The sequence below is a fragment of the Pipistrellus kuhlii genome, unplaced genomic scaffold (genome assembly GCF_014108245.1).
Source record: "Pipistrellus kuhlii isolate mPipKuh1 unplaced genomic scaffold, mPipKuh1.p scaffold_m20_p_18, whole genome shotgun sequence".
In the NCBI taxonomy this organism is placed as follows: domain Eukaryota; kingdom Metazoa; phylum Chordata; class Mammalia; order Chiroptera; family Vespertilionidae; genus Pipistrellus; species Pipistrellus kuhlii.
The window spans coordinates 6,677,207-6,704,690 of NW_023425493.1; the positions used below are offsets into that span (position 1 = coordinate 6,677,207).

General features: G+C 43.7%; 1 protein-coding gene and 1 pseudogene across 1 annotated transcript; both read right to left on the bottom strand.

Annotated features, from left to right (window-relative positions):
• Positions 1 to 269: 269 nt before the first annotated feature.
• On the bottom strand, positions 270 to 27,484 carry LEMD1 (LEM domain containing 1). Its single transcript, XM_036442858.1, has 5 exons — positions 27,403 to 27,484; positions 26,238 to 26,360; positions 23,368 to 23,441; positions 1,340 to 1,416; positions 270 to 492 (listed from the first exon to the last, which is right to left on the bottom strand). The coding sequence occupies exons 1-5, from the start codon at positions 27,482 to 27,484 to the stop codon at positions 270 to 272; spliced, it is 579 nt and encodes a 192-aa protein (XP_036298751.1).
• On the bottom strand, positions 8,609 to 9,898 carry LOC118721647 (annotated as a pseudogene).

A 27,484-nucleotide genomic window follows, 5' to 3' on the forward strand; every position in this document is an offset into this window, starting at 1 on the left:
ATACATTTAAAAAGAAAAAGAAAGATGCAGGCTCAGCTGCCTTTTGAGACGTGCACTTCAATGTCGAAGCACCTTTAATGATGGCCGGCATGCCTCCTGGAAGTACCTTTGGTTCAGCTCTCGTTCTTCCCCTTGTTCCTTCCACCCGGCTGAGCCTGGGTACGGAGCATGGAGCGGGCACAGTGCACAGGAAGACTACCTGGCTGCAGGGCTGGCCCTCCCCCTCAGAGCAGTCCCGTTCTTCCACGAAGCAGTAGAGCTTGAAGCAATCATAGCTCTGCTCCTAAAGTGCTTAACCAAAGGAGCGGCTTCTTTTCCACGGTTATGTAGACAAATATCACGATGACGAAGATGCCAAACACAGCAAGCTTCAAGCCCACCGGAAACCTCTCTAGGTTCCTGCTCCCAGCACTCCCGTTTACTGTGCAGTAGGTGTCCTCTTCGGGGTCACTCCATCCTCCGAACCTGGTGTACGGCGCTCCTGAGGCCCACCTGTGGAAACATGAGTGGCTCTTAGGGTTGAGTACGGGACGAACTAGCACCCCCAGAACGTGTGTAGCCTTGGGGCTCAAAGAAATAACCCTAGTGGGGCTTTAGAGAGTAGGCCTCTATCAGGAAAGACCTATGCTAATTTTAACAAGGGATGTTAGCACGGGATCATGAGGATGTGAGATCTCAAATGTCCCGCCAAGCATTTCTTTATGTCTATCAATGTAGGCACGGAGCCTGGCCCGCGGACTTACAGATCCCCTGGACCCTGCTGGGGAGCCGTAAAAGCCGAATGGGGGACATCAGTTCATAATCCTTTCTTCCCAGTCTACACCCAGCCTTTCGGGGTGCAGACAGGAAGTGCTTTTGAAATGTGCTTATTTTGCATTTAAAAGAGCAAGAAGCATCTTTCTGAAAGCTTTCAGTCTTATGTTTTCACTAGTTTCATCTGGAAATTGGCTGATGTTTTTTCAGAAAAGTTGGGGGAACTTTCCAGAAAGCTTTACTTTCTGACTAATAAAATAGCCCATCTTGAGCTTTTATTTCGATTACCTGCTCTTTTTCTTTTTTCCTTTCCCCATTTTCCAAGACACAAAGGAAAAATGTCTACAAATCCAGAACCTTGGGTTCTGGTCTCAGTTCAATCCCCCTCAGCCTCTCTGGCCTCTAAGCCGAAGTGGTGAGCGGGGGGTGATGGAGGGCCCCTTTAGCTTAGAAATGAGATGTTATGCATCTTTCTTCTCAACAGAATCTTTTTCAGACTCAAACCCTTCACGAAAATCTGAATAACAATTTTTTTCAGAGTTACATACGTCAAGAACATCTCCTCAGATGCTAAGGAAAGCATTACCTTGTTTTCTCAGCGTGCTTATGATGCTGACAGCAGAGATGTTGGGGTTTTGGTTTAGTGGTGAAAGCCTTGGGTCTCTAATGAACAGAAAGAAAATATCAAGAACTTATTTATCAGAAAGATAATACCAAGTTATCAAGAAGAGCCCTCACAGTTTCCAATGTCTTGTACAAAGGACCTTATTTTTTGTTCTAGAAAATAATCATGTCCTGGCCGGGTGGCTCAGTCAGTTGGAGCATCATCCAGTCAATCAAAAGGCTGTGGGTTTGGTCCCAGATCAGGGCACAAACCAAGTTTCAGATTCCATGCCTGCTCAGGGTGCTTACAGGAGGCAACGGATTAATGTTTCTCACATTGTTGTGTCTTTCTCTCCCTCCTCTCTCTCTAAAGTCAATAAAAACATATCCTCAAGCAAGGGTTAAAATAAGTCAATGATAGCCAACAGCTATGATTGTGGGCTTGAACCTGTGGTCTGAACACACGGCTCTACGTGCCTCAGTGATGTGGGCCTGATAGAGTTCAGGTGCATGTAGTTGAGTGGGATTGAAACCCACGAGAATGTTGTAAACATCTTGACCACGCCCTCACTTTGCCTCGTGGCATCTGCTATATCTTAAACTTGTATAATATAGGGACTGATAACGTTTTGGTACATCAGGTGGTTTAGTATTTCATAATATAAAATATTTTGAAAGAAGAGGGGGAGACAGAGAAACACCGACAAGAGAGAAACGTTGATAGGCTGCCTCCTTGCACACACACCGCCACCGGGAATGGAGCCCACAACCCCGGTTCTGTGCCCTGACTGGGAATGGAAGTGGCAGCCTTTTGGTGCATGGAATGACACCCAACCAACTGAGCCACATGAGTGAGGGCTCATGGAGCAATATTTTACATCAGTGACTGGCACAATAGACACACCAGTGTCAAGGGTCACATGACACAGGCAGCATTCTGTTCTTAAATATCATCTTTCCGTTTTGCATTTCATTTGTACTTTTATTGCTTGGAGCTTTTTAAAAATATATGTTTTTATTTATTTTAGAGAGAGAAGAAAGGAGAGGTATAAAGAGATAGAAACATTGATGAGAGAAACATTAATTGGCTGCCTCCTGCACAGCCCCCCACTGGGGATCAAGCATGTGCTCTGACCAGGAATCGAACTGGTGACCTCCTGGTGCATGGGTCAACACTCAACCAGGTGCTTGGAGTTTTTTTAATGAGCGTGCACCATTTTTATACAAAGAATAAAGTTTTTGGGTTTTTTTGTTGGTTTTTTTTTAAGTTGGCTATGCACGACTTTCCTATATTTCATTTAGGGAAATGAAATGTTCTGTATGAGGCATAGAAGAACAATCATGTTTTCTTTTCCTTTTCCAAAATGTTCTTTCATGTTGTCATTTTTGCAATAAAGTAAAAATGCATAGTTCTCTATGCTTTTGTTTCCTCTTTGTGAAATAAAGTTGTAAAGATTAAGTGACTTCATCTATGCAAAATGATTAAAACACTTTCTGATATATAGTAAGCACTTAATGAAAGCACTTAGTGCTAATGATAATTATTGTTAATTTCATATTGTCATTTTTCCTCAACTGTCTAGTTGTCCTTGATTGTCTATTCAGACTTCACTAGAGGCCTGATGCCTCAGGCCTCTCAGCTCTGGCTTCATCTGGAAGGTCGTCTGAATGATTGTTCTGCTGCTGGGTCTAATTAGCATATTGGCTCTTTATTATATAGGATAATATAATATCATCCTCAGGTGTCTGCAGTGTCCAAGAATGTGAAGCTGTGGTGTCAGATGATGTTGCTAACCCCCATTTACCGAGTGCCAGGCCCCGTTAACCCACTAACTCACAGAGGCCTCCTGGACCACCCTACCCTCATCTGGTAGGCACTGTCATTGCTCCATATGGGAGATGATGAGTCTTGAGGCACAGAAAGCTTAAGTAACAGTCTAGGGTCACACAATGTTATCTTTCAGCTTCTAAAATTAATTTCCCTCCTGCAAGAAATTCTTTATTCTCATTTACTCAGGTCAGTTGTCTAGTCCAGTGGTTGGCAAACTGTGGCTCTCGAGCCACATGGGGCTCTTTGGCCCCTTGAGTGTGGCTCTTCCACAAAATACCACGGCCTGGGCAAGTCTATTTTGAAGAAGTGGCGTTAGGAAAAGTTTAAGTTTAAAAAATGTGGTTCTCAAAAGAAATTTCAATCGTTGTATACTATTGATATTTGACTCTGTTGAATAATGAGTTTGCCGACTACTGGTCTAGTCTACATTTCTTCAGCCCTAATACACATGTTCTGTATTTTATTTCTCTTTAATCAAAGCATGATATCTACCATGTAGGGGTGTTGGTTAGTTGGTGTTCATCCCCCTTCCCAGGGACCCAGCCCCCCTAAACATGAGAGGGGCCTCTGACACCTCCCATGCTGCCAGAGGCCTCACACAACAGCGGGCCATGGACCAGGGCGGTGGCGACTGGAGCATTCCCCAGTATTCTCACGAAATCATGACTCATCAAAAAATGGATCTGGTTTTTGAAAAATTATCTACTTTGATTAAAATGATTAATACTTATCCATAAATAAATGCAAGTTTGCTTGCAGGATGCAAGATGTATATTTTACAGTGTGGGCCCAAACCTGGCCTGAAATGTCCTAGGCTGGCACCTTCAATTAGGGGCAAAGAAGGGGCGCTGAGTGCTGAGGCCCCCCCACCCCTCCTTCCGCTTATTCCTCCAGGATTCTTACTGTTGGCGTTCAGGGAGCCAGGAGGCAGTGATGCTCCCGGGAGGTGGGGATGAAATTCTCTTCAAGCTGAAATGTGTTACATTTTCCAATCGCTCTCCTTCTTCACTAATGCGAATGTTGAAGAAAGGCTGTGCTTAGAGCCAGACACTTTTACAAATGACTTGGCAAACTGGCAGTTACGACCTTCGTACAAGTGTGTGAGGGGGAAACTCTTCACTTAGAGCTCTTTAATATTGAGTTAACCCCAAATCCCTTATTGACTAAAACTGATTACGTTAATAAAGATCTTGCAATAATTTCACTCTATTGTTTTCCCTCAACCTTGACTCAATAAAGCTCTAATTTAAAACATTGTGTTCTTTTAACCTAAATAATTATTTTGAATTATATAATTAAAAGTCATTTAAAATTATCTCCACTACATTATTTAAAAAAAAAAAAGGTTAAAAACTTTATGATCATCTGCATTCCTGCTTTAAAATGTCTTCTTGTAAACCAGGAATGAAATGGGAACTTTCTTAACTTGATACAAGGTATCTCCCAACGCCTATACCAAAAATTATACTCAAAGGTAAAATATTAAGCCCGGCTGACGTGGCTCAGTGGTTGAGCATAGGACTATAAACCAGAAGGTTAGGGTTTGATTCCCGGTCAGGGCGCCTGCCTGGGTTGCAGGTTTGATCCCCAGTGTGGGGTGTGCAGGAGACAGCCGATCAATGAGTCTCTCTCATCATTGATGTTTCTATCGCTCTCCTCCCTTCCTCTCTAAAATCAATTAAAAATATATTTTAAAAAAGGTAAAATGTTAAAAGCATTTTCTTTAAAATCAGAACTAAAGAAAGTATTCCTACTATTATTACTTACATAATATTGTAATGAAAAGGTCTTAGAGGCACAGGTAAACAAAAAGAAATTAAAGGTATTCACATTAGACTGAAAAGAATCTGCAGGAAAATTATTATAATTGCTAAGTGTTCATTGTTATAAGACTAAAGGTACTGACAAAAGTCAACTGCAATCCCATATACCAGCAACAAACCATTGAAAGCATATTTTAAAAAAGATACTGTTCCCAACAAAAGAATTCTTCTTATTTCCATCAAAATTTGGCAATTGAAATGAAAAGCCTACCTAGTGATAAAGCTAACAAAAGTTGATGTGACCTTTATTGAGAAAACAATAAAAGCCTTACTGAAGGACTTTAAAGACAATTTCAATAAATGTAAAGATGCATCATGTTCGTGAGCAGGAAGACTCAATAGAGTCAGCTTTTTCCTGATTGATTTATAAAGTTAGCTAAATTTCTATCTAAATCGTATTCTGAGTTTTTCATGGAGCTTTCTAAGCTTATTCTAAAATTTATTTGGAAGAGCAAAGGGACAAGTGAAAACCAACGACTGACTTAATCCAACAAGATGGAGAGGGGCTGCTCTGGTAATGAAGGCATTCTTCTATGAGCACAAGCTAGACACATTGATCAGGAAGGGAAACCCCCTCGTACTATCAATCACGGGTTTTGTGTTCTGTCTTTTACGATGCTTTGGCATCCTGGGGCCTCGCTGACCCTGGAGACACTGCCTCTCCGAAGGCTGGCCCACTCCTAGGGACAGTAAAGACTCCTAGTGACCAAGCCTTCCATGTACAAGCCAACCAACCCCTCCAACCTTCTCCTTTATCTAACTTTCACTTACCAAGCCAGGACTTTCCCTGCCCTGCATCAGCCCAGGGCCAGATATTGGCCACCTAGGGTGCACCCCTAAAGCCCAGAACTGCTGGAATTAGTCAAACTAGCTAATCCTAAAATGCTTACTTTGCCTCAGCCATTCCTCCCTGCAAAGGCCACAGCAAAGCCTTGTGCCCATGCCTTCCTCTCACTCCTGCCTCCTGGCTGACCCTGCTCCTTCCCCAGGTGGCCCATTGGCATGAGGTAATCAGTCCTCTGGGGTATTGTAGGTAATACATTTCCTTGGAAGGCAGCTATCTCCCTGCCTGTCACCTTACTATACCTGATTAAAACAAGTCCTCGGTGCATTTTAAAACTCCTATGGAAATCTGATGAATGACAAGAGCTAACATTGCCAACCAGATGAGAAAGGAGAAGAAATTCAAAAATGGTATTGAGAACAAGGTGAGATAGATATACTTCTCCAAAATTCTTCTGCTCATTATAGCCAAAATTCCTGTGTTAGCACAGGCAGCTAGGAATTAACAAAGGAGAAGGGAGCTACACTGGCTGGGCCTGAATAAGTCTGGAAGTTACACTTAGCTTCCAGACACCCCACAGGATAGCTGATACTCCAGAGAATAGCGAATAGCTGTCTCCCCTGACTCACCCTGCAAAGGGGATTAACACCTCTCCATCCCCCTGTGTAGGGAAGAAGGACCTGCTTTCCAATCTCCCAGGTACAAGGGGTCTACTCGCTGGTACTATGTGGGGGAGGAATCCTATATAATAAAAGTGTAACATGCAAATTGACTGAACAACCAAACAGCAGAATGACCATCCAAGTGACCATCCGGAACCATGCTATGACACCACTGGTGCCAGGCCAGCCAAGGCGAGTGTGATGCGATTGGTTGGGGGCCTGGCCATCACCCCATGATCACCCCACAGAGGGAGGCCCAGGCCACTGACAGGCAGGCTGCTACAGGTGGATGGAGCCTCCCTCTATAAGGAAAGCCCAGGTCCTGGGTGCCAGCAGGTGGAGGGAAGCTCGGGTCCCAGGTGCCAGCCAGAGGGAAGCCAGTGCCGGCAGCCAGGGGAAGGAAGGCCTACTCTTGCACGAATTTTGTGCATCCGGCCTCTAGTGAACAATAAAAGGGAAATTCCTTTGCTAGGCACATGTGCAGTAGAAACCAAGATGGTACAGAAGAAGATTCTTCTGCTTTGAGGCATTCCCAGTAGGAGCCAAGATGGTGACCAAAGAGGGGAGGTGTCTAAGCCTGGGGAAAGGATTGGATTAGATGTGCGTATGAAACCTCAGAAGATCTAGGCAAGAGATTGGATCTGGGAAAGACCCAACACAAGCCTGCTAAGAGCCAGGAAAGAGATTGCTTAGTTTGAAAGAAAGCTTGCCCTTTCCCAAGCCTGAGGGAATATAATCAAAGCCTACTAAGGCCTCTCTCAGTAGCACGTGTTCACTATTTGTTCCTCTGTTCGGCACATTCTCTGTCCATAGCAGCTGCACACCCACGCACGGGCTCCAAGTGCTGGCCTGGGTGCAGCAGGGCAGCACCAGCTGGACCACAGCTGGGCACTGAGGCTGAACTGGAACTAAGGTTTGGCATGGACTAAACTGGACTATGGCGGCCTGGGATGCCCTGCCGATACTGAGCAATGGCACCCTCTCTCTAGACTCTGGCTCTTCAGGGCTTGGTGAAGACCTGGCTGGACTTCATCCACAGCTGGATGAAGCTAAGCTCCCTGGTGGTGGATGAGACACTGGCACTTGGGCACAGTCCTTTGTGTTTGCTCCAGCTCTAGTCAGTCTCACCACTGTACCTCATCCTCCCATGTGTGGGTCCCTGAAATGCTTTTCTTGCAACTCCGTGGAAGAACCCCATTTCCACTGGCAACACCTGGACTCTAGATGTAAAGCAAACAGAAGAAGACTGAAAGGTGGAGAAAAAAGGGCTAGGGACCTCAGGACCAGAGGAATGAGTTGCAGTGAATGTCCTGGATTTTCTTTGTACATGACGTACCCTCAGACTGTTTGCTGGAGAAGCTGGCAATCTGGAAACACCAAAAAGTGCAAACAAAAAGCCTCTGGAAAGGCTAGGGAAGGAGAAAGGGGCAGCCTCACAAGACTAACAATTTTACCAAACAGCCCACCAGCCAAGGTGCTTGGGAAGCCTGGACTTCCACCTCGTTTCTACTGGGCTAGTATCATGGACCTCTGCCCTCCTCCTCTCCCCTCCAGCAGCCCAGCAATAATGAACCAACAAACATACAACAGGGTGTCAATGGAGGCCCAGTGGGGGATGTGAACGTCTATCACTTGCCCTGCAGTGAAGAGCTGGGGTCCCTCTTCCCTCACCAGCAAATAAAGTCTGAGGAGGAAGCTAAAACACAATATTTCAATACAACCCGAAGTCTCTCAGAATTTGAGGAGAAAAGATGATAGCACATGCCAGCACCGAGATGACATAGTGTTGGATTCGCTGACCACGATTTTAGAGTAGCCATCATAAAATGTTTCAAAGAACCAGATAAACATGTATGAAACAATTGAAAAAAATATATTAACTCTCTGCAGATAAGTAGAATATATAAAGAAGAACCCAGTGTAAATTTTAGAATAAAAAAGAATGCAACAGAAGTAAAACACTGGCAAGATGGCTTGACAGAGAATGGAGAAGACAGAGGGAAATATCAATGAACTCTTTTTCTTCATGAAGCATCCCAATTATATTCAAATTCTCTAAAAGTTAAACTCAAAAGTGGTTGCTAAAATGTATGACACCCTTTATATAATAGTTTCATTATTTCACCTTTCCTTGCTAGTTTTACTGTTTTTCTTTACAATTCTTTAGTAAAAGCCAGTGTCTTCAGTTGCCCAATTAGGAGCCTCTAGCCTACTCTTCTGATTAAGTTACTTCTAAATATTAAGAGTCAGCATCTGGCTTCTAAATGAAAGGCTTTTGGTGTTTTAAATTACTGGCTGATGGGGTAAGATTGCATGGTTACCCATAACCACATGACCTAATTTAGAATCGATCTTGGCGTCTAGTCTTGCATTTCTAAACAAATTTATAATCCACCTTTCAGCTGCTTCTGGAGTCATGCTTCGTGTATCTGCCAATGTGTTAATGCTGATACATGCTGGATGCAGCTAGAAGTCTCAGATATGAAGAGATGGGAATTTTCAGTGAAACCCTCAAGTCAAGACACCAGGAAGTCATTTATAAGCACAGCTTTCTCTCTGAGCCCCATCAAAGTAAAAGTGAACATCTAAGCATTCAACAAACTCAGTAATTGGGTCTTTGTATGTGTAGGAATCCCATTAAATAACTTTGCCTACATCTTTTAGCACCTGCTGGCATTTTCGAACACTTTTGTTTGTTATGCCTGCTGTAGTCAAGTAGCAAAGAATATGTGGACACATCATCTGAACTGCATTAAGATACTGTGGCTGGTAAAGGAGGAGATCCATAATGTTATCGCACCTTTTGGGGGATTGAAGAAGACAAACAGAGACTAGAGAATGCACCATGTTCGCTGCTGAAGAGACAGGAGTGGAGAGCTCACAGAATTATTACCTATGGTCTCTTAACCGTGTAAGCTCTTCCAAAAAAACAACCCAAAACAAAAGATCTAATATTTGTGTTATCAGAGTCCCTGGAGGAGAGAAGAGTAAGGTGTGGATGAAAAGGGTATTTGAAGAAATAAGAGCTGAACATGTCCCAGACATGGCAAAAGATACAACTCTACAGATTTCAAAAAGCTGAGTGAATTCCAAAGACAAACCCAGAGAAATCCATGTCAAGAACTAGCAAACTTCTGTGCATCAAATGACATTGTGAAGAAAGAGAAAAGGCAATCCTTTTCACAGAATGGGAAAAAGATTTGCAAATCATACATTTGGTAACAGTCTAGTAGTCAGAATATGATATATAAACAATTCTTACATCTTAATCTAAAGACAACCCAATTAAAATATGGACAAGTGACGTGAACATTTGTACGTATTCTTTGGAGAAATGTTTATTCAATGAGCAAATGAAAAGAGTCTCAACATCATTAGTCATCAGGGAAATGCAAATCAAGGCCTCAGTGAGCTACCACCTCATACACATGAGGATGACCATTTTCAAAAAGGTGGGGTGGAATCCTAGCTGGTGTGGCTCAATTTGGTTGAGCATCATCCCATGACCCAGAAGTTTGGTACCCAATCAGGGCCTATACCCGGCTCGGGTTGTGGGCTGGATCCCCCGGGAGAGGGCATTCTCTCTCTCCATCTCCCTTTCTCTCTTTCTAAAAATCAATAAAATAAAAAAAAATTTTTTAATGTTGGGTTGGCAATGATATGGAGAAATTGGAACCTGCATACATTGGTGGTGGGAGTGTAAGATGATCACCCACTGTGGAAAACAGTTTTGCCATTACTAAAAAAAGTTAAACATAGAATTATCACATGGCTCAAAATTCCACTCGTAGGTATATATTCAAAAGAAATGGAAAACAGACACTTATACATGAATGAGCGTTCACAGTACCATCATTTGCAGTAGTCAAGAGGTAGAAACAATCCAAAATGTCCATAACATTATTATTCAGTCATAACAAGAGATGGTGTGCTGATACACACACACTACAACATGGATAAACTTTAAAAACCTTATAGTAAATTAAAAAGGTCACAAAACATCACATATTGGATAATTCCATTTATAGGAAACATACAGAAGAAAATACCCATTGAAACTGAAAGCAGATCAGTAGTTGTCAGGAAGGGCTTGTGGAGTAACTGTGTAATGGTACTGAGTTTTATTTTGGGGTGAATGAACATGTTTTGAATCTAAGTGGAGGCAGCATTGTGAATATACTATATGCCATTGAATTTTGCACTTTAAAATAGAAAATTTTATGTCATGTGAATTTAACCTTAACAAAAATTTCTGCTCAGCCAGTGTGACACTGTTGGTTGAGAATCATCTCATGTATCAAAAAAGGTCATTTATTTAATTCCCTGTCAGAGCATATGTCCGGGTTTCAGGCTCAATTCCCAGTAGGGGGCGTGCAGGAGGCAGCCCATTGACATTTCTATCTCTCCCTCTCCCTCTTTCTGAAAGCAATCAAAACATAAACACACACACACAGAGAGAGAAAATTTCTGATTCTCATCATTGTAAATATCCTTATGTTTTTAGACTAAAGAAATATATACTGAAGTTTGGGGAAGAAAGTAAAAGATTATGATGTCATAAATTAGTTCAAGAAAAAATAATAAATAGATAACATTATAAAACAAACATGGTAAAACGTTAACAATTGGTACATCTGGGTGAAGGCCATGTAGGAATTCTTTGTTGGAAACTTGCTTTAAGTTTGAAAATTGTTTTAAATTACATTTTTAAAAGGCAAGTAGAGCCCAAACTGGTGGTGGCTCAATTGGTTGGAGCATCACCCCATTCACTAAAAAGTTGCAGGTTTGCCGAAGCCGGTTTGGCTCAGTGGAAGAGCGTCTGTCTGGGGACTGAAAGGTCCCAGGTTCAATTCTGGTCAAGGGCATGTACATTGGTTGCGGGCACATCCCTAGTGGGGGGTGTGCAAGAGGGAGCTGGTAGATGTTTCTCTCTCATCGACATTTCTAACTCTCTATTCCTCTCAATTCCTCTCTGGGTAAAATCAATAAAATATATTTTAAAAAATAAATAAAAATAAAAGGTTACAGGTTTGATTTGTTTGGGAGGCAACCAATTGATGTTTCTCACATCAATGTTACTCTCTCTCTCTCCTCTCTCTCTTTCTCACTTACCTTCCCCCTCTCTCACTCTCAAAATCAATGAAAGTATACCCTCAGGTGAAGATTTTTTTTTTAAAGGCTAGTAGAAAAATGTGAAAAGACAAGCCCACTGTGGGAGATGTTAATAATGGGGGAAGCTATTCATGAGATGGGGGGCAAAAGGGGAGCAGAGGTTGTATGAGAATCTCTGTACCTCACTCTCAGTTATGATGTGAACTGCTGAAAACAAACAAACAAACAAACAAAAAATGTTAAGACAACCCCAAACTTCTAAGAGATCTGCGCTACACTTATGACTGACAAAGGGTTAGTATCCAAAATACGTAAGAGCTCCTATAAAGTTATGAGAAAAAGATAAACAGCCTAATAGAAAAATGGGCAAAAAAAAACATGAAAAGATGTTTTACAGAACATAAATAACCAATGAACTGAACATAAATAACCAATGAACATGTGAGAAGATGCTCAACCTTATTAGCCTAAGAGTAATACGCATTACAATCATAATAAAATACCATCTTACATCCACTACGTTGACAAAAATGAAACCTGGCAATGATACACTTTGAAGAAGGTTTAGAATAATGGAGCTCTTAATACGTTGCTGGTAGGAATATAAAGTGGTGTGGCCACTGTAGAGTGATTTAGCATGATCTCTTCAGCTGAAGAGCAGGTATCTATCCTGCAGTTACCCTTCTGGGTATATTCATTCAATCAGGAAAAAATTCTTGCACCTGTACACAGTGGATTGTGTGCCACGATTGTTTGTAACAGCATTGTTTTTTGTTTTTTTGTATTTTTAAAAATATATATATTTTATTGATTTTTTATAGAGAGGAAGGGAGAGAGATAGAGAGCTAGAAACGTCGATGAGAGAGAAACATCGACCAGCTGCCTCCTGCACACCCCCTACCGGAGATGTGCCTGCAACTAATGTACATGCCCTTGACCGAAATTGAACCCGGGACCCTTCAGTCCGCAGACCTACGCTCTACCACTGAGCCAAACCGGCTTCGGCTGTAACAGCATTGTTTGTATTAGGCAAACCTGGCAAAAATTCAAATGTCCCGTAAATAAGGAATGGATACATAGATTTTTACAATAATTATACGGCAGTGAAAATGAATGAGTGAGAGCTACAAGTATGGAGTGAAGCTCATAACATAATGGTGAAAGGTAAAGAGAAGTGACCAAAAGAATACTTACACTACGATATCATTTAAATAAAATCCAAAATCATGAGAAACTAAAGTTTGTGGATACTGTAAAGAAAAGGAAAAGAATAATAAGTAGAAAATTCAGGGTAGTGGTTACCTTAGGGGAAATGAAGGAAGGGGAATATGAAAATTGGGGTCTTCAACGGAATTAGCAATGCTTTAATTTTTAATCTCTAGGGTGAGAATCTAACCACTTATTACATAATTCTTTATGCATTTTTAGATGCATGTGTTATAATAAAGTATTAAAAAAAAAAAAAGTTTTCCGGCCCGACTGGTGTTGCTCAGTGGTTGATCATTGACCTATGAACCAGGAGGTCACGGTTCAGTTTGATCCCTGGTCAAGGCACATGGCTGGGGTGCGGGCTCGGTCCCCAGTAGAGAGTGTGCAGAAAGCAGCCTGTCCATGATTCTCTCTCATCATGGATGTTTCTTTCCCTTCCTCTCTCTGAAGTCAATAAAAACATATTTCTTTAAAAAAAAGTTTTCAGGTTTGAAATTTCTTCTGTCTACTTGAGCAAATTCCAAGTGGACAGAAGAAAATGTGCATAGATGTCAGTCCATTTTAGCTGTGATTTCTGTACCATGGCTTTCCTGTGTGGACGGAAGGGCCAGTGAGAAGGGCCTCAGGTGCAAGGCCACCCCAGAAAGTAAGCCTTCGCCGTCACAGGGGACGAGGAGCCCTGGGAGACCACAGAACGAGACACTGGGGGGAGCTGTTTCACCACTCAGGGGCCTTTGTGGCTCCTCTTCCTTTGGCGGCTGGACATCATGGAAAAGGCTGCGACATGGAAATTAGAAGACTGGAATGCTCTTTCCAGTTTTTCTGCTAACCCTGTGTGGTCTCAGGCAAGCCATACCCCCTCTCTGCTTCTTTCTGCATCTGTAAGATGCGCCCCAGAGCCTCCTCGGAGAAGCCTTTCAGAGAGGAAATTCCAGGATCAATCATTATAAATAATGCCTAGATTCCTGCATCCTGATGAATAGAGCCTGGTACTAAGGAAGCCCTACCAAATCCCAAGAGTTCAAAATAACTCAGGAGTGCTCATCGTGGAGGCAAACAGGAAACCCCTTTCTTTAAAATGGATACGTAGAGCTATACCCATCGTGCAAATGATAAACTAGCTAAAGTGAGTTTGGTTAAATATTCTTAGTTGAAAACGAAAGCAATGTTGGGTTTTTTGAACAAATGCATATTTTTTTCCTAAAGAAAGAGAACACCACTGCTCATAATTCGGTTTTATGAAAATAAAGTTTACCTTTCTTATCATCTTAGAATCATTGTGATCAGAGTTTGGTTTCACTAACTCTTCCTGATGCCTTTCAAAGACTGGGTTCTATTACACAGAAAGAATCAGCATGTAATCAATGAGATAAAGACATGGATTATTAGCACATTTAAGCAGATATACTAGGAGGTCAGTAGTTGTACAGGAAGAGTGTTGCATTCCTTATAAACATGGTATTTAGCTCCCATTAGTACATGTCAAAGGTAAGAATGAAGGGTTTATTAAGTAGTCATCAAATATGTAATTTACTCTTCACATTGACCCAACTGGAATATATAACACTATTGGGAATAAGGATGCTTTTCAATTAATTAAGAAAGTATTATAGAGATGTTTAACATTGGGTCGCCTAAAACCTTTACATGCAACTCAAACCACACACTTAATGGTAGTCCTTTAATATACACTGAGTGGCCAGATAATTATGCTCTCTGAACACATAATATTCTGGCCGCTGTGTGTGTGTGTGTGTGTGTGTGTGTGTGTGTGTGTGTGTGTATATATATATATATATATATATATATATATATATATATATATATATTAGAAACCTGATGTATGAAGATTTGTGCTAAAATGGGCTTTCCTTTCTCTGGCTGCCGGCACCCCCTTTCCACCCCAGCCCAGCCTCTTTTCACTCTGGGAGCCACCTCTTTCCACTCCAGCCTCGCCTTACCAAGCTGTCCAGAGGCCCTGAGAGACCGGGGGTGGTTCTGCCACCCTATCACTTAGCGTCTGTGTATGCAAATTAACTCCCATCTTTGTTGGGTTAGTTTGCATATCACTCTTGATTGACTGGTGGCGTAGCAGAGGTATGGTCAATTTACATGTTTGTCTATTATTATGGTAGGTAAGATATAGATATAGATATAGATATAGATATAGATATAGATATAGATATAGATATATAGACATAGACATAGATATTAGAGGCCCAGTGCATGAATTTGTGCATGGGTGGGGGCTGGCCAACCTGGCGGGGGCTGGGGGGGGGGTAGGACATGGGCGGTTGGCTGGCCTGCCTGCTGGTTAAACTACTGGTCAAGGGGTCAATTTGCATATTAGCCTTTTATTATATAGGTTATATACTGAGTGGCCAGATTATTATGTGTTCAGAGATCATCATAATCTGGCCACTCAGTGTATATTCCCTTGGTACACTGGGTCTTCCGATAGTAGCAATTGGGTTAGGCCCTGCACATACACATGATAGGCCTACAAAGTATCTTACCAACAACAACAGTAATTGAGACACAAAAATAAAAATCCTATTGACGTTTTGGCACCAAGACATTGAAACAGACCTCAGAATTGGGAGCAAAAAAGAAACTTGAAGCTTTCCTTCCCTCCCTTGTCCTTCCCTGGAATGTCATGTGTCTTACACAAGAAGTGGGGCAGAGGCAACGCAAACGAGGGATCAGAATACCTGGAGGCCAAAGAAATGGAGGGGGAGGGGCAGTGTACATTGGGGTTCCTGGTGGCCAAAGAATGGCAGCGGGAGGGAAGGAGATGGCCTGCAGGCTTCAGTGAGCCCTGTGTCCAGGAAGAGAGATCGTGATGGGAGGCCACATGGAGGTGTTGCCATGTCCAGTGGTGGCGGAGGTGGAGCTGAGGGCTATGCAGAGAAGGAGGTGGTGGCTGTTATGACTGGGATATGGGTTACACTGAGGGAATTAGAAAGTGGAGCAAAATGCAAATCTATTGAGGGTCCTGGGAGCCAGGTTTCTCACTGTCACAGAAGTGATTTACAAACAGGGCAATGACAGATTAGAAAGAACACTGAAATATTGGATTGTGATTGAAGATCAGTATGCACTTATGATTTTTAAATTTATATATAGAGAGATATATATAAAAAGTTAGGATGCATATGTGCAGATGTCCATATATACACACATTTATTTTCTAGCTGTATTCACCAAGAGGATCTAGAAGCAATGATTCCCAGTAGCAATGAGCTCACTGAAGACCTAGACCTTTTTTTTAATGTTTTTTTTTTAATTTATTATTGATTTTAGAGAGGGAGGACAGGAGAGGGAGAAAGAAAGAAACACTGATATGAGAAAAAACATCAATCAGTTGCCCCTGAATGCACCCTGGCTAACTGGTGACTAAACATGCAATCTGGGCATCTGCCTGGACTGGGAATTGAACTGGCAACCTTTCAGTGCATGGGACAATGCTCAACAGACTGAGCCACATCGACCAGAGCTAGATCTTCTTTTAAATACCGTCCTGTAGGAAAAGTAAACACAATCCTGCAGTAGACACCATCTAGGGCTCCCTCCTGGGATAGAAAAAGCACCAGATGGGTCTGAAACATCTTTTTGTGCCAGAAATTCAGGACGTGCTCAAGGAATGAGGAGGACATATCAAAAAAAAAAAAAAAAAAAAAAAAAAAAAAAAAAAAAAAAAAAAAACACAGTAGGCTTCCACTGGCCAAATCTGGGACAATTTGAGCATTAAAATATATAAAGATATCAAGATACAGTTCGTTTGATTAAAAAGAATCAGTGAGTATAATATGATTGAATGAAAGAACAAATGAAACAAAGAACAAGCAAACAAATGAATGAATGAATAAAATGAGAGAGGAGGGAAGGTCTTCCTTATGCTGACTACCATCTAATAAACGGACAGGGAACAATAGAAACAGAAAGTCTCAATGGGCCATCGTTACAATGGAAGCTGATTCAGGCAGTCCTCTAGGGGAGCGAGGGCTAATGGATGAGGTTTGAATAGGAGCACTATGTTAGTGTCATTTCAGAATATTTCCCCACAGAATACTGTTTGATTACAAATGGGGAGAAAAATGATGGTTTTATGGAGAAACCTGACAGACACCAACTTCTCCAGGTGATTAAGGTTAATGTTACCAGCGGTGGAAGAGCGTAGCATTGCCACCTGGTGTGATGCTCTGAGAAGAGCACGGCATCCTCCTGGGGATTTCCTGCCCAGAGGACACGGGCTCTCTGAATAGTCAAAATGAAAAATCAGGCAGAAGTCGCCTACAGGATGAAAGGCATATTCTCTTTTAAATGGTCAAGGGCACCTTAGCTGGCTTGGCTCAGGGATTAGAGCGTCAACTGAAGGGTCCTGGGGTTCCATTAGGCCAAGGGCACAGTCCCCACGTGTGGGCTTGACCCACAGTAGGGGGTGTGGAGGAGGCAGCCAATCAGTAATTCTCTCTCATCATTGATGCTTCTATCTCTCTCTCCCTCTCCCTTCCTTTCTGAAATGAATTTTTTTAAAATTTTTAATGGTTAAGAACGTGAATGCCAGGGAAAGATGGAGGCACTGCTGTTTGAAATTGAAGGAGGCTGAAGGGCCTTGACAACCAAAAGCAACATGTGCGCCTGGACTAGCCGAGGACTGGAAGACAGAGACATTATGGGATAGCTGGTGGTATTTGAATGGGATGTGAATATTGGATGCTGTCACTGAATCAATGTGAATTCCTTATTGGGAGTGTTGTTCCGTGAACATGTAGGAAAGTGTTCTTGGGAGGGAGGCAGAATACATGCCAGAGAACTGAGGGGCTTCATGCCTACAGTTTGCTCTCAAATAATTCAGAAAGACACACTACACACACACACACACACACACACACACATGCACACACACGCGCGCGCGTGTACACGCACACGCACAGCAAATGTGGTCAAAAGTAACAATCTGGGTAAAAAGCATATGGGAATTCTTTGTTTTATTACTTGCAACTTTTTCTAAGCTTGAAGTTGTTTTTTTTAAATGTTTAAAGAGGCAAAGGAAAGAAGAATTTAAGTATCAGACTAAGAAAGGAGTCCTATATAGTGGGAGGGCTCAAATAACTTTTTTTTTTTTTTTTTAAGCTTGGTCGGCTTCACTAAATGCACAGCACTTCCAGACACTAATCTTTAATTGCATCTGTATATTTAATTATATAAATATATCTGTAGGCACTCTGATAAACCACAGTCTATAGAGCTCAATACTGAAAATTTAGCTTCCGTTATATTATTGTTCGCTTAAATATATTGCTTTGCATTTCAGATGACTAAATACCAGGCTTCTTATATAATAGGAATATTAATGATAGTAATAGTTCTTATTTGTACTTTGACAGCTCTTACTATGTGCCATCACTACTCTATTTTACATATCGATACTTTAACTTAATCCTCATAACACATTATGAAGTAGAGACTATTATTACCCTTATTTATACAATAGATGAGGAGCTAAGAGATAGAGAGGTCAAGTGTCTTGTCAAGGTTAGTGACAGAGACGGAATTTGAACCTATGCAGGCTGTTTCTAAAGCCCCAATTTTTAAAAACATTTTATTTTTATTTCAGAAAGGAAGGGAGAGAGAGAGAGAGAGGAACATCAATGATGAGAATCACTGATTGGCGACCTCCTGCATGCCCCACAAAGGGGATCAAGTTAGCAACCCAGGCATATGCCATGACCAGGAATCGACCCCTGACCTCCCGGTTCATAGGTCCATGCTCAACCACTGAGCCACGCCACACAGGCTAGAGTCCCTATCTCTGACACACATATTCGGTGTTTCAAGAGCTCATTTTAAAGTTTATTCGGGACAGGAACAAGAAGATCTAGCACAACGCCCTTTATTTCAGGTGTCCACTCAAAGGCTGGAAGCTCTGTGATGCTCATCAATTCACTATGGCCTAAGCATTATCTCTCAAGAGAATACATTAAGGCAAGTCCAAAGGAGATGGTACAGAATAGGAAACCAGAAAAAGGAGGATCATCAACATGAATATAGGACAAAAGTTCCTTTCAGTTCATCCAACAGGGACTGAGTAACCACACACATTCTCTCTTTCTCTCTCTCTCTCTCTCTCTCTCTCTCTCTCTCTCTCTCACACACACACACACACACACACACACACACACACACACAGGAGCACCCCTCCAGGGCCAGCCGCCCTCTGCAGGCAGCACCCCCTGCAGAGGGGAAGGCACAGGCAAACACTTCAGCCCTTGGGGCCACGCCCAAACCCGGGATGGCTCGAGGCTCTGGTTTGCCAGGACGGTTCTGCTTTATTCCTGTCATCCCAGCACCCTTCTGTTGGGTGTCCCCTTTCACTCCCAAAAGCATCCTGTTTGTCGTGATAAATGACATGGTCATCCATTTGTGCAAACCCCCTTTGTGCAGCCTGACGTAGTAGGTCCTTCTGCCTTGCCTCCCTGCCATTCCCGAGTCCCATCTCTCCTCCTTAGAGGTTTTGGGAACCTGACTTACACACATTGGCTTCACTCCCTGCTCCATCGATGGAAGCTCAAGCTGTGTCTCGAATCTATCTGATGAGAAAGTTCCCCAATTAAAAAAAAAAAGTGACTTAGCTTTCTAAGTGGCCTTCATCACCAAATCAAATAGGCTGCATATATAATTTAATAAAATATACATGTATACCTAGTTAGTGTCATTTGGTTGGGCATTGTCCTGTGCATCAAAAGGTTGCCAGTTGGATTCCCATCAGGCACGTGCTTCAGTTGCGGGCTTGATGCCCAGTAGGGGGCAGGCAGGAGGTTGCCAATCAATGTTTCTCTCTCACATAGATGTTTCTCTCCCTCTCCCTTTCTCTCTCTCTCTCTCTCTCTCTCTCTCTCTCTCTTTCTTCTCTCAAAATTAATTTAAAATATTTTTAAAATAAATAAAACACACGTACGGTGTTAAAAAGTATCCAGAAATTGGCGTAATCCAAATCTCAAGGTGATTTGTATTTCACTAGAAACCTACTGGAATGAGAGGAAAATATGTGTTCATTAATGTTTCCAAGAAATGTATAATCCACCTTCCCGGGTACTTAGAGAACTGTTAGGCACGGGCCAATGCTCTTAAGTAATTAAAGTCTATGGTGCCAGACAAGTGTCTCAATAAACACACGTTCTACTACCTTTTAACGTGGAAATGTAAATGCTTATTTACATTGACGTTCAGATTTGAAATGGAACAGATGTCTTGCGGCTCTTCTGAGAATCAAAATGGCTTATATAATCCTTCAGATCAAAACATTTTATATGCCATCACAAACTTTCCATTTAATTCTATTGCCAATTCAAACTATTGATGTGGTTTTATTTCAGGTTTACCGTAAAGCAACGCCTGAAGGACATTGGTTGCATTGTAAACACTCAGGTTGCTTTTCTCCTGTAAATGTCTTGGCAGGAGCTAGGCGAAAGGGTTTTCTGCAGAAACGAGGTTCGTGTGAAAGATTTAAGAAGTATCTCTGAGAAAGTTTGCGATCAGAATATTCCATCAATTGTGAATTAGGTTCAGATGGAAAGCTAACGTACTGACTTACTTCAGGAATGTTTACCTAGAGTTTCTTTCATTTATCAATATTTAGACACAACAAGTATTTTAAACATGAGATCCTATTTTCAAACCAGCCTGTGTGCCACTGGAGCTGTTGGCTAGGCTTGATAAAGTAGTCTTTGGGCTCCTGGTATGAGCAAAGCCCTGTGACAGTTACTGAATGAGACAACGTGCAATTTTATTTTTTTTAATTAAATTATTACCTGTGTACATATTTTAACATTGCCCCCCCTCCCATACATACCCTCCCTCCCCATAGTTTTGTGTCCATTGGTTGTACTTATATGCATGTATACAAGTCCTTCGGGTGATCTATTATCTCCCCCAGATCTCCCTACCCGACCTGATGTAATTTGACATTCTACTTGTTGATTTACTGTCTCTATATCTATCTTTTGGTTCATCCGTTTATAATGTTCTTTATTATCCATAAATGAGTGAGGTCATGTGGAGTTTCTCTTTCATTGACTGGTTTATTTCACTCAGCATGATGACAACGTGCAATTTTAATGGGATGCACGGGAGAGGCCTCTATGACCATCAGAAAACATAGGTGTTTACATGACAATTCATTAACAGTAGCAAAATTAGCCGAAACCGGTTTGGCTCAATGGATAGAGCGTCGGCTTGGGGACTGAAGGGTCCCAGGTTCGATTCCAGTCAAGGGCATATCCCCAGTAGGGGGTGTGCAAGAGGCAGCTGATCGATGACTCTCTCTCATCGATGTTTCTAACTTTGTATCTCTCTCCCTTCCTCTCTGTACAAAATCAATAAAATATATATATTTAAAAAAAAACAGTAGCAAAATTACCGTTATGAAGTAGCAACAAAAATAATTTTATGGTTGGGGGTCACCACACCATGAGGAACTATATTAGGGGGTCATGGAATCAGAAGAGTTGAGAACCACTGTAAGTGATCACAGAATTGTAACAGGAAGAAAGAGGGGGTGGGTGAAAGCATGAGAAGAATTCTAGGCATAAAGAATGGTTGAGGCCCAGGTGTGTGGGGAGAGGCGGGAGAGGTGGAGAAACAAGGTAAGCGGGCGCTGGGTCGGATGGTGAGGGAGATGGATGTGCAGGAGATCCGGTGTCTCTTCCTGCTGTACAGCAAGTTTCCAGGCAAAGAAAAGACATGATTCAATCTCTGCTTGTAGATCTGAACTGGCATTGGTAAAGGTTGGAGGCAGAGGCCAATTAGGAGGGTATTGCTAGTGTTTGAATTAATAAACCAACAATAATGTGGGTGCGAGCTGGGAAAGCAGCAGTGGGAAGAGAAAGGAGGGGTGGATTTTTGAAAATTGTAATTCAAATCCATAGGACTTAGCGACTGGACTGTTTTTGTGTGAAGAGCAAGGGGGAATGGGCCTTCCGAGGTAGCGATGTGATATTGAGACTGGAGCGTGAGAAGGAGGTGGAACCATCAAGGTAAAGGGAGGCCACAAATGCAGGTGGTGCTGGAGTGAGGTGCTGGGGTGGCCACAAAAGTATAAATAGCCTGTATAACCCATGAAACATCCGTAATCATACGTGGACGTTTGTGGTCGTGGCTGGTGTGGCTCAGTTGGTTGGAGCGGTGGTCGGCAAACTCATTAGTCAACAGAGCCAAATATCAACAGTACAACAATTGAAATTTCTTTTGAGAGCCAAATTTAAACTTCTTTTAACACTACTTCTTCAAAACAGACTCGCCCAGGCTGTGGTATTCTGTGGAAGAGCCACACTCAAGGGGCCAAAGAGCTGTATGTGGCTCCCGAGCCGCAGTTTGCCAACCACTGGGTTGGAGCATTGTCCTCTGCACCAAAGTGTCACGGGTTCGATTCCTAGTCAGAGCACATGCCCAGGTTGTGGGTTCGATCTCCAGTTGAGGCACCTACTAGAGGCAACCCATTAATATTTCTCTCTCACATCAATGTTTCTCTTTCTCTCTCTCTCTCTCTCTCTCTCTCTCTCTCTCTCTCTCTCTCTCTCTCTCTCTCTCTATCTCTCCCCTTCTCCCTTCCTCTCTCTCTAAAACCAATAGAAACATGCCCTGGGGGAAGGTAAAAATAAGTAAGCAAATAAAAAACCATTTGTTGAATGAATGCAGGAAGGAGGGAAGGAGCTTTCCAGGAGGAGATCTGTGGCTCAGGAGAGAGGGCCAGCATGGAGGGGTACATGTGGAGTCAGGACACAGAGGTGGTAAGTGAAGGAGAGGAGGAGAGGACCCGGGGCGCGCGATGCGGAGCAGGAAGAGAAGTGGCTGAAGACATAGTCAGAGTGGACACAGGCGGGGGGCAGAGTCCAGAACCTAGAGAGAGCAGAGTTGCCAACGTGGGAGGAGGCAGGTGGCTCTAAATAAAGAGGGACCCAGCACAAGTCACTAGCGCAGCAATCTTGGAGTTTAGGGACGGAAGGAAAGCATGATGTGCCGTGTTCTGTGCTCAGAGCTTCACCTGCCTTTCCCTCACACACCCTCGGAGGTAGGTCCTGCTAACTGAACTGGGAGAGGAGGTTCAGGTCCATTCAGTGACACACACACACACACACACACACACACACACACACACACACACCAGCGTCACACAGCTGGCAGGTGGAAGGGCAGCCAAACCGTTTGGTGAGGGTAGGAGCCAGCTCTCAGCGCCCGGACAGGAGAAGGGGACAGACACCCGCACATGCTCTGTGCTCCCCTGGGCCTGGGGCTGAGCTGGGTGCTCTGTGAAGGCAGACCCCCGGCGGTGGACGCAGAGAGAGGGTGGGCGGGCAGCCGGGGAGTAAAACGGGGCGCTGCTCTTTCAGAGAGGGGCTGCTCCTCTGGGGCCTGCGCTACCACCTGGTAATAGTGTCACAAGACAGAAACCTGCCTTCCAACGAGCTTCTTTAACCTACATCCCCGCCACAGCGCAATGCAGCGCCGTGCTACGCCCTCACACGGGGAGCAGCTGCCTCTTAATGTTCACTGCGTGTGCAAGTGCCCATGCATTCCAACGGTACATACTTTTTTGGCACATCCCTTCTTTTTTCCTGGTGAGAGTATGATATTTCCTTTGAAAACGATAATGCCCCTCAGCTCTGGATCATGGGAGACAAAAGGAAAATAAGCCATGAGGACAGACGAGCCAGCCACGAAAACCAGCAAGCAGTGAATTCTATTCATCCCGGGGCCGGAGAGAGCTGCGAGGGAGAGAGCATCTGTGCCCTGGCCTTTGAGGACCACACCCAGGCCTTCCTCTGGGGACATGGGGGGCCCTGTCAGGGAAGCTGTGGGGTTGGGGGGCCTCCGAGAGCAAAGCATGCTGAGCCCGAGCGGGCTGCTCTGCTGGGCGGTTGCTTGCAGCCCAGCCATTGTATCCTGAGAGGCATCCAGGGGAGGGAAGGCCAGACCTGTGCTCAGGCTTCACCGGCAGGGGAGCAGCCCGGCAGAAAGGTGGCTGTAGGTCAGCCCTCGCCTCAGGCTGGGAGGAAGCTGTTTGATAAGCTTGGAGCCATCCCTGCTCTAGAATATCAGCGAGCTTTTCCTGGAGGGGATTTTAAATGAGCTCCCAGGTCAGAAATATAATTTGGGGAGGTTGAAAAAAAAAAAGGTAGAGCCCTAACCGGTTTGGCTCAGTGGATAGAGCGTCAACTACAGACTCAAGGGTCCCAGGTTCAACTCCAGTCAGAGGCATGTACCTTGGTTGCGGGCACATCCCCAGTAGGGGGTGTGCAGGAGGCAACTGGTTGATATTTCTCCCTCTCCCTCTCCCTTCCTCTCTGTAATAAATAAATAAATAAATAAATAAATAAATAAATAAATAAATAAAATATGTATTTTTGTAAAAGGGTAGATTAGAAAGCTGTGCTCACCCGGTGCCAAAACAATGAATGAAAATGAGAAGAATGGAATCCACCCATTGTTTGGATGCCCCTCCCTGCTCCCCAGGACGAGGTATCTCTGTGAAGTGCTCAAGGCTGAGTCTCCACAGGACCCCCCTAGTTCCACGTCCACCCCTCCATCCTAATGGCACCTCCAAGGCGCAAGTTCCAATGTCTGATCCAGGCCGGTTTCTGAGAAGCAGGTTTTTGACTTGTACCCACCCCTGGCCAGTGACAGCCTGCGCCCCAAGACAAAGCTAGGACTGAGGCAGACCTCCCACCTCTGGCTTGACGGAGAGCTAGCATCAGGCGGCCACCGCATAAAGCAATGCAAAGCTGAACCGAAGGCCCCGCTTTGGCCTGGCCCTAGCATGACTGCCCCTTGGTGGGGGCTGCGTGGAGGCCCACATGCTGGGACCCAGGGCGGCGTGGACGGAGACTCTGGCAGCGTTGATCTGCAGTCCTCAGCATCATGAGCAGTGAGGGCACACGCTCGCCTCCCTGGAATCTTGGAGCCTGGTACTGCTTTACATCTGAGGGCTGGTTTTGTCCCTTCAGCTCCTTCCCAGGCAGGAAGCAGAGGCAGCCCCAGGGCCGGGACAGGACTGTGAACACACCCCACCTCCAGAAAGGGTCTGGGGCAGCCACGAGCCCTGAGGCACCCCCAGGCTAACTGTCCTGCTGCCCGCTCACCACCAGGCCAGCCATTCCAGACTCTTGGGGGACACCTCAGTATCCATGCTACCTTTAATACCATTGCAGGGTATATTATAATGTTTGCTGAACTATGAACTTGAACTTATATGAAATTGCCATTTTTGGAGGGGAAGGGGTATATATCAAACATGGTAAAAAAAAAAAAAAAAGTGATGTGTCTATTCTCACACTAGAAATTGTGAGAAAAACACAGGCTGTGGTGGAAAGAGCACACTTATGACAGCCAGTCCTGGGTTCAAATCTCACTTCTCTATCACATTCATTCAACAAACATATACTGAATCCCTGCGATGGGCGTGGGCCTGCCCTGGCAGCTGGACGTGTCGTGCTGACGAAGACAGATGGGCCTTGCGCTTCGTGGCCCCTTTAGTGGCGGCTTATCTTCTGGGGCCACTTCCTCGCTCTGTGATGCTGAACTCTAGCGAAGTGTTGTGAATATTAAGTGAGATCATGGAAGTTAGGCCGGAAATGCATTGATGGCCTTTACTGAACGGTACTTCCTCTTATTTTACTCATAGAGAAAGTCTAATAAATATTTACTGAATGGGAGAGCCTTGGGATGTACTGTGGGAATCTTTAAGTCTACCCCCTAGGACCGTGGTCGGCAAACTGTGCCTCGTGAGCCACATGCTGCTCTTTGGCCCCTTGGGTGTGGCTCTTCCACAAAATACCATGGCCTGGGTGAGTCTATGTGGAAGAAATGGCATTAGAAGAAGTTGAAGTTTAAAAATTTGACTCTCAAAAGAAATGTCAATCGTTGTCCTGTTGATATTTGGCTCTGTGGACTGATGTGTTTGCCGACCACTGGCCTAGAAGCCTAAACTAGATGCCCCCACAGGGGAAAGGTGCACCTGGGCAGGGGCCACTGTAGGGGAAGCTCTTGCGTCCCAGAGACCACCACTCCCCACCCCCTAGGACCTGGGAGAGACCAGCTGTGGTCAGCTCCCATGAAGGCAGGAGGGCAGTAGGCATAGGGAGGGAGGGTCTGGTTCATCTTTCTTAATGTATGTGAAATCATCTAATCCAAAGAAAATAATTATCAGAATTATTGACTAAGGCAAAACAGAGGCTGAGACCTTACAGGAGTCCTGGAAATTATCTGTAGGAACTTCTGGTTTTAGAAACCAAATAGATTTGCTACTCAACTAAGTCACTGGCGTGAATCGATGATTCTCTCTCATCATGGATGTTTCTATCTCTCTCTCCCTCTCCCTTCCTCTCTGGAATCAATAAAAAATATCAATAAGTAATAATAAGTGCAAAGTTGCTATTGAACAGTAGAGCCTCTAATGGTACCTTGCCCATCTTCATAGTCTTGAGTTCTGTGCTGCTTTCCCGGTCCATTCATTGTAAGTGATACACAGGGAAGTGAGACCAACAATTGCTTTAACTTGTTTTCATACAGTTTTCTGGTGGAAGCTGAGGGAGAATGTGGAGAACAGTTTAAGTTGTTCTGTTTGTATACGGGCTCTTATTGGGTTCAAAGTATTTCACAACTCAGATCCTTATTCTTTTTATTTAATACTAGTAGCCCTGCACACGAATCCATGGGTAGCTCTCTGCCGGCTGCCCCACCCTCCTGCAGTTTCCCTCCCTCCTCCTCTCCCTCCCTTATACCTTGCAGCCCTGCCCCCTTCTGTAGTTCACGGCCCAGCCCTCCTGCAGAACCATGATCTGGTCCTTACAACTCAGGGCATAACAGATAATGCCCTGTAGGAACATTAGCATATTCCTCTCATTATATAGGGGGGGGGGGTATTGATTTCTGAGAGAAAGGGAGGAGAGAAATAGAAACATCAATGATGAGAATTATTGATCAGCTGCCTTGCACTAGGGATTGAACCTGCAACCAAGGCATGTGCCCTGCCCGGGAACAGAACCATGACCACCTGGTTCCTAGGTTGAGGCTCAATCCCTGAGCCATGTCAGCCAGGCTCAGATCCTTCCTCTTATACTTACATTATTAACTGGGTTTTTCACAATGAGGGGGACCTCCCATCTACTCAACTCACTCTGTCCCTTCCACAGACACTTCAGGGGAAGCCTCTGTGAGTTAGCCATAGAGTCAGGCATTGGATACATCTGAGAAGACTGACAATATTGTAATTCCGTCTATTCCACAGACTCTATAAGGACTATGGACAATACATACATGCATGGTTAGCACAGTGCATATGCTAAGAATGGAAAAGAGCCCAGGATGATGTAATCAAGAGTAACTGGGGGGAAGAGATTTTTTTTTTCTGTCTGACTCCATACTTACTAATCTGTATGAAGTATCTGAGTCTGTTTATCACCTCTTACCTTCTTTAGGGTTTTTCTGCTTTTTTTTATTTTCCTATTTCTAGTTTAATGATTTTTATTACATATGTTTCTTTCACTAAAAATAAATTTAAATCTTTGAGGTAGTCTATGAGTCCTAGTCTCTTATATTTGCCGCATAGATACTCAGAATACATACATAGAATTGGGCCAGGTGAAAATCCAAGCTTATTAAGTTCATTCTGTAAGTCACAGTCACTCAGAAATTTCACGTCCACCAT